Source organism: Limulus polyphemus, unplaced genomic scaffold (assembly GCF_000517525.1).
Source record: "Limulus polyphemus unplaced genomic scaffold, Limulus_polyphemus-2.1.2 Scaffold152, whole genome shotgun sequence".
In the NCBI taxonomy this organism is placed as follows: Eukaryota; Metazoa; Arthropoda; class Merostomata; order Xiphosura; family Limulidae; genus Limulus; species Limulus polyphemus.
The window spans coordinates 798,719-810,433 of NW_013665762.1; the positions used below are offsets into that span (position 1 = coordinate 798,719).

Here is an 11,715-nt window from a genome sequence, read left to right on the forward strand (position 1 = left end):
TCAAACCACAAATTAAAAACAAAGTGACAAAAGCCCTGATTATGTTACAAAAAAAAAGCTGAAATTTGTTTTGCTTCATTATAAATCACTTTGTCCAGCAAGAAAGGCATTTAAATGCAATAAAAATTAACACATATCTTACTTAAAAAAAAAATATATATACCTGACAAGGCGGACTAGGTCATGGAATGCTGCATCTACATTCAATCTGTGTTTAGCACTACACTCCATGTATGGTATTTTCAACTGGTGGGCCATTTGCTGGACATCGTTTTGTGACACCTGAAATTATTTTTGATAAAATACAAAACTTCTCAGCTTCATGTTTATGTTTTTAAGGTAGATATTAATATAGGCATAAGTAAACTATTTTTTTCTCTCATTAAGTGGAAGAAAAATAAGTAAAATGTACTTGAAGTCTGACATAATGCACATAATTTGTTTATTTTCTTCAAGACAGCAAGCACTATTTTTACACATCTGAAGTACTTAAGTATAACGACGTTACATAAACAATCTTCAACACAACCTCAAACTCAAAGGTTCTGTACTAAAATGTTTTGTAAATTGAATGAGATGTTTGCGCAAAAAGAAAAAAAGTCCACAAAAAATCTGAAGTATTTCCAACCTGTCTAATTTACTAGTTATTTTATGTCCTGTTAAGTACGATCAATAGATTGAAAATGTATTAGCAAAACAACGAAAGTTCAATGTGTTTAATTCAGGTTATTTATATTTAGTTGAAAGATTGTATCTTATAATTTTTATTATAGATTCTCTGTATACTTGCATCCTAAGGAGTGTCCTTGGAGATCACAAACCTGGTAGAAAGTAATAAATAAGAGAAAACTGCAGGTTGTAGGTATTGTTTTTTTTTGGAATTTTGTGCAAAGCTACATGAGGACTATGTGTGCTAGCTGTCCCTAATTTAGCAGTGATAAACATGAGGGAAGGCAACTAGTCATCACTACCCAATGCCAACTCTTGAGCTACTCATTCACAAACGAATAGTGGGATTGAACGTTACATTATAACGACCCACAGATGAAAGGATAAGCACCCACAGATTGCAAGTCAAGTGCCTTAACCACCAGGTCATGCCTGGCTAGGATGTAGGTATTGTGGTATGTTAGTATTTGTGTCACCAGGTGGAAATTTGCACACGGCATGATTACAAAAATGCACTGTTTGTATATAAACATACTAAAGCAATGTAAAGAGATTAGACAAAGTGTGTCCTGATATTATTCTAAATGGCAGGTTCCTGCAAATCTTTGATCTTTAGTTAATTTTTGTCAAAAATGGTTGTGTTATGATTACTTCTGGGGCTGGAAAATCAATTTCAGATTTTTCTTATCATCCCTTGTCATATGTAGTTCTACAGGGCAGTGAGGGTGTGGATTGTTTTCTGTGGTACTTTCTTGTATATTTAAATGTTGATCAATAGGATTATAATGAATCCTCTCAAACTGAACATTTTATATAAAATGAAGTTTTATCATTAGCTGAAAGCTCTCTGACTATGCATTTACTGTTGTTTTACAGTAACATAACCTTGTCTGATTGTCTGAATTTCTAATGAATTATTAAACACATTAACAATTTGATGATTAACTGTTCTGTTAAGGTAGAGGGGGAGAGGTCATGGTTACTTCTCATTTCTAATTTGAACACTACACCACTATTCCAAAGGTCATTTGAATTACATTTTGTTACATTTGTTTGTTTCTTTCTTATCTGATGATGAGAAGCTATCTTCTCATAAGTGGTTCAGATAAAAAAAAAAAAAATGTGATGGAAAAATAATTCATTAATTTAAGTTCATATAATTTTGCACATGTAATGTTTAGAGTTACAAGTTATATCAGATACACAATGCTAACCAACATTTGGAAGACAATTCTGCTTCTAAAAAACTTTTTTTTTTTTTTACATTATCCATTTTTCAACGTTTATTGCTAGTTTTTTGTGCATTCTCCATGTGAAGGCTCATTTTGTTACGGACTACAATTTTTTTAAAACTAAAATTGCATCAAATGCATAGATGAACTATTGTATTAATGTTTTCTTCCATTATCTTAGTTGTAGATAGATTAATATACTTTTATAGTTTTTGTATTATTCATTACTGTGACATCATCATCATATTAAGTTTGTTTCAATGTCTGTCCCTAGTCTAAGCATTTTTTCTTTTTATATTCAGTTTACTCTCTCTCTCTCTCTATCTCTACTGTGATGAGTGTATTACCATTTATTGTTACTAATCTCTATCTTTAGTGTCTTCCAAAGTCTACATTCAGTGTAACTACAAAATGTTTTAAATAAAAACTCTAATATCTTAAATTTTAAGAAGCTGAACAGTGCCTTTTATTATTAGCTAGTTAGTCTAATTGACCTATAGAACTAGCTTATATGTATCTGAAATCTAAAAAGTACATAGAACATTTGGATTTACAATAACTAATTTTTCTCTTCTACCCCACAATGCTTTTTTTATAGTAAGTTGTGCTGTTTATGTTACATCACAATGTTTTAAGTTAAAGCAAAAAATTGATAAAAATATGTTTACAATAATTGTAAGCTAATCATTAATAAAAATTCAACAACACTTATAACTTTAGTTTGAGCAGTTAAACTGAAAAGAATAGAGAAATAATCCTCTTTAAATTATAATTATTACATTAAACTACAGAGTTTATGTACAAAAATCTGTATCTCTTTTTCTCTCTCATTTTGCAAACAATTAAGTTTTGTTGCAACTGTAAACAATAATTACCATTCTCTGATGTTCTAAGTCACACTTGTTGCCTACCAACAACATTGGAAATTCATCACGATCTTTCACCCGTAAAATCTGTTTATGGAACTTGTAAATTTCTTCATAGCTGTAAAGATATTACATAGATGCAACTTATGCAAGTTTTATCCTTATTTAATGAAAAGGTCAAAAAGTTCAGTAAAATTTTATATTGTAAACAAGATTCTTTGGTAATTCCCATCTCTCCAAAGTAATATATATAATTATTTCTCAGTATGATAGTGAGTTTTATAGTTTTTTTTATATACCACATATGGAAACTTTCTGAAGATTATTTAATATTTAAAATTATTTACAAAGAAAAGTGTAAAAAAATCAAAAGTTTAAATGAAAGGATCAACATTATCTTTACATAAACATAAAAAAGGGATAAATTTATCTGCAAAAACAAATCTCTTTAACAAATAGCATTTCATCACTTAACCATTATTAAAATGAATAATTCATTCAAAATGCAAAAATTTATTTAGCATGTTGAAAAGCACAAATTAAAATCTGTAATTACTGGCTAGTTCTTTGGTTAATTTTACTTATTAGACACCTACTCAGGAAGTATCTCTATCTGTAGTTTGGAATTGATTAATTCAGATATTCAAAAACATCTTTTCTAGTGATAAAAAATAAAGATGAATTTTGCAAACAATAACTTTTTATATCAATACAAAAAAAATATTTTGGGAAAGATAGACAATTTTTTTATTGGACAACTCTGAAACACTATGCAAGTACTTGATACATATTGTAAAAGGAGCAAGAAGAATGGATCTGTAGAGAAATAAGGGTGGAAAAAAAGAAACCAAAGAAATTAATTTGGGCATATAATGCTATATTTAAAACATACTAAAGCTTATTTAATGTTCAGAGAATAAGGGCCAATTTAACATCTTGTTGTTAAACTTGCACTTTTTATTTTCTCAAGGAAACATTCCTAATAGAAAAAAAAATTAAATCCAATTCCAAATGAAGCATTTTACAGCTGACTAATCAAAAACCTTAGAATTATATCCATTTTATTTACAATGATGACTAAAGGTCTGAATATGCCAATGAATGAAAGTGGCAAATTCAACTTGAAGAGTTGAAGATTTTAAAACTTCAAGAATTAATATTTCACTTTTCTTATACTTAAATCTATTCTTATGAAACAGTCAATTCACTGCATGTGAATCTAGTCAATATCAAACTGCATATGGACTAGATGAATATAAGATACATATACAAATTCTGCTTCAAGTTTAAGGACTAGAAACCATTAACACAATGTCTACCACTGTTGTTGTCAGATAATTTTTTCACCATTAGATAACTGAAGGAAAGTTCTAAATGACTTTAAATATTTTTTTTAACCACTGCTGTTGAAATGATAATCGACTATGCATGTGGACCGTGTTATTGACATCCAATAGCCCCAACTGTAAGTAAACAGAGTGCTGGGCATCAAGCAACTGGAATTACAAAAAGGAAGTGAGCAAAGAGTCATAACCAGACAAACTTTCAAAACCACTGTGGTAGCAATAAGTACAACAAACTGAACCTGGCATTATGGGATCTTGGCATTGCCAAATGCTGGGTAGAGACATCCTGTATTCGGAATTATGCTGGTATTATGAAACAGATGAAGTCTCTCAAACCCAACCATAGAAGCAGGAAAGAATCTTCTGCAACTGAAATTAATGAGAAGAGAGGCATCTATTGCACACAACCATTGGAACAGAGCGTTGTCATCTTGAAACTGGAATTACAAGGAGGATCCAACATAGGCTGGCCCCAAATAATATTTTATTATTGGGTCTATTCAGAGCGGTCCGCCCAGGCAGAAAACATCCGGGGGAAGTGCCAGTAGGGAACCAGCTTTGCTCTCTTCTCCTGAGTGGATAAATGAGAATAATTATTGCAACATTCAGAAGAAAGCCTTTATGGTTCACCACACCAGTGGCTGGTAACAGAGTGGTAAGGACTCCAATGCTCCACTTGAAGAAAAAGTTGGTGGGGAGTCTGGAGGAATGTCACCCAGGAGACAGTGCAATGGGTGACTGTGTTTCCCTATTTTGAAAAGCAGACCAAACCCAATTAAAGAATCAAAGGGTTGGGGAGGGATGGGCAGAAATCCCCTTCTGCTTTATTCATAAAGTCATGAGTGACAGTCCATGAAAGATATGATTATAATATATAGATATACATATAAATCACTGGGAAAGCACCCAGTGGTTTTACAGAAACACCCCCCATCTCAATTGTGAGCATTATATAGTTACTGTGTTTAGTGTGGGTTTGACACAAAGCATATCTGACCAAGCAACACCGACCACAAGGTGGGATCCAAAAAGAAGCTTAGGGAAGATAAAAACATAAAAGAAAGGAAATGAGCAGACTTACAACAGTTAAAGGTCAATGGAAATGTGCAGAATTGCCATGGGAAGAAGATGATATTCATCAAAGGAAGAAACAGCCAGATCATGCAGATAATGAGTAACAAAAGTATTGGAAGTTGTCCAAATACCAGCCTGGGTGATTTCTTCCAAGGGGAGGCAATGACCAGCACTTAAATACATGGTAATGTTATGAAGTTGATGTGAAGAGGGTGACCTTCCATGGACAAGTCCAAATATATCATCCTGGTGAGTTGACAAACCCAGCCAGTGAGAGTCACTGGAGACAGATCACAGGAAACAGATGGGTTTCAAGGAATAAATAGTCAGGGACGTGAACCCCAAAAGGAGGCAGTATCAGCCATATAACCCCTCAAGGATCGAACAAAACAAAGAAGCCTATCCAAATTGGAATGGGAGTACAGATGGGAAATCAAAAGTAAGGAAATGGGTGAGAAAGACAAACTACCTTCCCAGGCTGTCTAGGGTTTTAGGCAGGGTAGAGGAGCACACAAGAGGAATGGTAAAGGGTATGAGAAACATTAATGGCATAGATATCGGAATGACAGCATCCACAGGCAAGGAGGAGAAGAAATGAGGTCTTGAGAGAAAGATGGTATAAGGAACACATACCAAGTGGCTCAAACGGAGAATGAGAAAGGAAATAAAGGACCACATTAAGATCCCAATCCAGTAAAACAAAGGGACATGGTGGACAAGCAATAATGAAGGAACGAAAAAGGAGGGAAATGACAGGGGATGAGAAAACATTACGTAACTGAGAAAAACGGAAGGTGCTAGATAGGGTTGCCTGATAAGTGGATGTAGTTGAAACAGACAAGTCCTGGTCAAACAAACAGGTGAAGAATTGGGAAAGCTAAGGAAAAGAAGAATGGGTGGAAAAGAAGTCATGATGAAGAGACAACATTGAAAGGTAGACCAATGCCATTGGTAAACAGTCAAAGATGAAGGAATGATGGTTCAGAAAAGGAAAGACACTACACGAGGAGTCAGACTCTGGGCTGAGGCAAGGGACTGGATAAAAACCATGTGTGAAGATGGAGTTTAATGATGTTGGAATGAACTATGGCTGATCAAGGTTGACGAAGAAGAGACAGAGGTAAGGGCTGGGAATGTTGCACAACGATCGAGATAGCTTTTTGTGTGAGAGGAGGTAAGTCCATTTCAGAAGTTTTAAAATCTGCTTACTTGTGGTTGAGAGTTAAATATCTTAAGTGCATTTTTCAGATAGTATAATATAGGCAGTATGCCAATGATAGTGAACAAGTGTAGCTAATAATTCTAAGAAGTTATGAGTGAAAGTAATGAAGTATATGTTACAATATGTCAGCCACACTACATCTACCATATTCAGCACTGTGTGTTTGCATTTCCACTGTTTTGTTAGTCTTAATGACAATTTTAACCCATAACTATTTTGCAAGGAATTACATGTTTGTAACTCCTGTACAAAAGTCAGATTTAAGAACTCTAACACAAACTTGTAATTTATGGCTTACCTGTTGCGGTCAGTAATAGAAAATACTAAAAGAAAGCCTTCTCCAGATCTCATGTACTGCTCTCTCATGGCACTGAACTCCTCCTGCCCAGCTGTGTCTAATACTACATACCAAAGAAATATTAACTTGATTGCTGTCTTTTACCAATGTAACACATTAATTAATGTACAAGTTAATTTACAAAATGTAAAATTTTAAAACTGAATATATTCACTGTTTTAAAGAAGTAGTGCTTATATTTTTATTTATTTATGAACCAACGCAGTACTTGTGTTTAAGAGTAGCCAATATTAAGTATAAAACCAAATTTCAAACACTAAAAATAATTAGAATTATTCTCTATTGCACTTCTTTCATTGTATAATCTATCACTTTTCCCAACATTCAGTTAAAATGTCCACATGCAATCAAAATAAAGTAACAACAAGAGTTGATTTGTTCATGCATTAATATTACAGAACTTGTATGGAAACTATTTATTTAGAAAAACAAAATGTGTTATAGCCCAGTTTATTCAAAAACAAAAGGTATCACAATGTATTTCTATTTTACTTAATTCTTAAGCTGGTACAAATTGATGATAATATAAATGCACATTTCAACATTGCAACAATTGCAGCAAACTGGTTACTTCAAAGATTTAAATCAAATAGTATAATAAAAGTATTTAAAAACTAAAGCACATGTAAAGGTATCCAATATTGTAAATCAATCTGCAACTGTTAATTAACAATTGGAAGAAGTTTGAGAAAGCTACTCAAGTTTTACCAAAAATGGTAACTTTTAAGATCACCACAAATGCAATAGTAGATTACTCAAAAGTAGAAATGATTGTGTTTTATACATCAAACTCAAACTAAATTATGAGATGGCTTTAGATCAATTCTGATAAATGCTGAACTATAACAACTTTGTTTTTAACCAAAAGATGATTTTTGCAGTAAACTATATGTATAAAATGCTGAGTACAATTGGAAATTTTTGAACAAACATGAATGAGAGAGTGATAGGATATAGTCATATTAAGACCTTCATTAATGAATAAATGAGGGAAGAAAGGTATAATATTTAGGAAGGCAAATGATTTCCTGGAACACTGGGGCAAAAGAGACTAGAGAAACTTTATGGCTAACCAGTAAACAGGAAGTGAGGACAAAGCAGAAGTAAAAGTGTGAGCAGATAATTAACCAACAGTAAAGCAGTGAATTTGAATATAATTCAATTTGTGAGTACTGTGTTTTAAATAATACAGTTTTAAACAAAAAACAAATTAAAAGAAAGCAATTACCCAAAAGGGCAGGTCTAATTTTCCTTACATTTATGGGTAGCAGTATTAGCTTTAACAATGAAGATATGTGTAATGGAAATATCATAATTTTTTTTTAAAATTAAATAAAGAATCTTAAGATTACAAAATATTGTTGATTTAATGTCATACATAATGAGTGGGAAGTTTGAACTTAATGTGGTTGGAAGCATTATCCCAACAAGCAAGTTATCTATTTCTACAGTATAAGTATTTAATAACAAGACACCTTTATACCCTCTCTCAGATGCCAATGAAGATCATTTGGGGGGAAAGGGAAGAGAAATATTGACCTTTCATTTCTTACTTTTGGAATGTAGCTGCATTGTTTTAAGTCTTATTTCAATTCAGTTAATAGGTGAGAAGAGCAGAAATTACTGTCTATGGTAGACTATATTTTATTAATGTTCACTCTCCCACCATCAAAAATATTTTGGAATAAGCTTCAAAATTGAAATTTCACTTCCAGCTTCATCTATGCTTGGTTCATAAAATGGCAGAGACTATTTTAGTCGAAACTGAAATTAGGCTTAATTTTCAGAATCACCCTAACTTACAATTATAATATTTGACATGACCTACTTACTGTCTAATCTTGCCACTTGCTCATCAATTACACATTGTTTAGTATATGAATCTTCTATTGTGGGATCATAGTCTGTGACGAAGTAAGACTGCAAAAAAAAAGGAAGCATATGGTAAATGAAAATTATTCAAATATTATTAAATTGGCAAAGAACAAAACAACGAAATCATTCTGAAATACTTTATAGACACAAGTGAAATGGACAGACACAAGGTTCAAGTAAAATACTGTTCATTTTAGACATAATGGGGAATGCCTGAAGATGTTTTATTACAATTGCATGTATACTTTCAGAATCAATCACCATTATATATAAAACCAACTGGTTCTAGAGAAAGGGGGCATTGTTCAATCATTTTAGCAGACCAGTGCATATGCTTGTAAATTAAAACTAGTACCAAATACTTCACTGAGTAAACATTAAGTCAAATGTACCTTTATTTGATGTTGTTTCTTCATAATAATTAATAACTAAAATTATAGGCTGTTTTAGTTGTCTTTATTTTAGTTTAAATAAAGCTACCTCATGTTCAATACAATTATCGTGAAAGCATAGATAATTCATTTTGTCACTGTGTTTTACAATAAAGCCAAATAGAGCACACACTCTGACAAATTTACTGTCCAAATTCTGTACATACTTCCGTCAAATTAAAAAAAAGGATCTTTACAAAAAATTCTATGGGAATTACTTCACAGCTGTTTCTTTCAAAAATCACAGAGAAAACACAAATTAACTGATTTTGTAAAAGAAAGTGCTTCTAAGTTGAGCTATTTGACCTTGTTGTTTATGAAAAAAAATAAGGAAGCTACAATAAAAATTATGTTCACATTAATTCATAATTTTAACTAACTGCAATAAGAAAAATTTCACAGTACTAAACATTAATTTTTTCTTATTTTATGTTTTATAAATTAATGTAAGAAAAACAACCTCAAGTAACAGTTGGAAGTGCAAAGAAATAAAATTAATTTTTGTTGGTTGATTAACTTTGAACATTCTTTCAGATAATATTGTTGTTTAAAAATTACAAAAACTGTTATAGCTCAAAAAAATTGGGCTTTTTAAAGCAATTATTTTTATAGTCTAGCTTAATGAATATAAACTTTCTTACATAAGCATTATTGTTGCAAGTTTGAACTGAAATTAGAGTGCAAACCTGGTGAATATCAAACTGAAGTAAGGTTTACTCCAATATTTATGTAGTTCATCTGCTCCTTTTACTATTATTATGAATTTGTTCAAACAATTTTACTTTTCAATAATTTCTTGTTTACAAGAACATAATGGAAGTAACTTTATACTTTAGCACTAAGATGTCTTATTATATGCACTCTTCATTGGGATTAAATAAGACTTCTGCAATTTTGTCTTTTAAAATGTCTATTGTAAATAGACTGTTAATAACTCTTTTTAAACTGCACCATTTAACACAACTTAGGAAAGTTTTATTTATCCACCTGGAGCAACCACATTTTTTTTTTTTTTACGAGTACAAATATGTCTGGTCTCAGTTGGCTATTTAAACTTGACTTTGAAATTATCTTCTGATACTAATGTTGCAGCTTTGAATTGGACATACCTAAACAAAGTAAAGCTATTACATTTATCAAATTATGCCTCTCCTACTAAATCAAAAAGAAAAAAAAAATCTAACAGTATTATCGTCTTTTTTATTTGGTTATCTAACTATCTGTGTGTGTCTATATATATAGACACTGAACAACAAAAACCAGGAAGGGGAGGGGTACAGATTACTACATATTCTGCAGGATCATCATCTGTTTTTTTCTCAGCTTTCTTTTCATTTATAAGTAATGATCAAGAACAGGAAATAAAAAGTACAATTATGGGCTTAATATCTAATTTAAGTAATAAATCTCTTATATCTAATTTGCAACTTAACAGTATGTGACAAATAACAAACAAACACGTTATAGTAATATAATAAAAATCACCGTCAAATAAACAGAAAAAAACAAAACTATTATAGTTGCACTTCTGTATAATAATATTCTGAAGAACCAACTTACTGCTTATAATACAGTGTACTCTTCTTATAACTCTGACATCTATATTTATAATGGATATTTTTGGCTCTTCATATTTCTGGTAAGCGGTACATTATACTCAGTTCACGAAAAATACGAACATCAGGCGTGGCCGCTGTAAAAATAAACTCGATATCCACTGTTTACCCGTCAGCCTCGTTTGACTCCAAAACTTTTCAACCATGCTAGTGTTCCCCATACAGTTTTACGTTAAAGTGGATAAAAAATGTTACACTCAGTATTTATTTTTAATAGAAACATTCTACGTGAGTTATTGTACAAAAAAATACGTTGGCGTTTTTGTTTCCGCTCATATAAAACAATTAACAGCCCAGTTCAGCACATTTGCCACTCAAGCAACTCGTAAAACGTATGGACGGAATTGTAAAGTTTTATTGCACTGGCTCCAAAAGTCAAATATTTACATCAAAACGGTGATTTCTTGTTTAAAGCGTAGCGTAGCTGTAAGTAACGAAGTGAAACGTATGATAGTCAACCAGCTAAATTAAACTTATTCTGAAGGTAAGCTCAAGTCGAGGCGGTGACCTAAAAACTCTTAGGGCACTTTAGCCCAAATAGAGAGAGAAACATGCCAGATAACGGCGTTATGTTTCAAGCGTAAAATAGAAAAAGAGAGGAAGTATTTAAATTAAACAAAACATTTCTTTTTAAATATTCAACAGTTAAATTTAAACAGAGGTTACAGCTGTTCCATCGATATCATATCTTTATTTTAGAGGATTATGGACTTAAAAATTATCATGATAGTGGATACAGAGGTTCGTTTTGTTTGTTTGCAAACAAGAGTAGGGGTGGCATTAGCATAGTAGTAGAATTTTAACAGACAAAAATAGGATAAATTAAACTAAATTGTGATATATATATATAATGCTATATGTTAATTCTTCTCTATGCTATTATGTAGGGATGATGCAAATACCATCTCTACTATCTTGTTTGCAGTGTTTTTGAAGAAATGATATTAGCCATCTAATTAAAAACACCTTAGGCGTGAAAAAAGGTTTGTTACGAATTTTTACTCTTGCTAAACTTTTTACCAACGA

General features: G+C 31.7%; 1 protein-coding gene across 1 annotated transcript in view; it reads right to left on the reverse strand.

Annotated features, from left to right (window-relative positions):
* Positions 1-11,715, reverse strand: part of LOC106476174 (ras-like protein 2) — a 61,978-nt gene that overhangs the window by 9,927 nt on the left and 40,336 nt on the right. Inside the window, exons 2-5 of the mRNA XM_013936845.2 lie at positions 8,600-8,687; positions 6,708-6,810; positions 2,777-2,885; positions 164-282 (exon numbers count right to left, since the gene is read on the reverse strand). Of these exons, the coding sequence (XP_013792299.1) occupies positions 164-282; positions 2,777-2,885; positions 6,708-6,810; positions 8,600-8,687 (419 nt within the window). The remainder of the gene's footprint in view (positions 1-163; positions 283-2,776; positions 2,886-6,707; positions 6,811-8,599; positions 8,688-11,715) is intronic.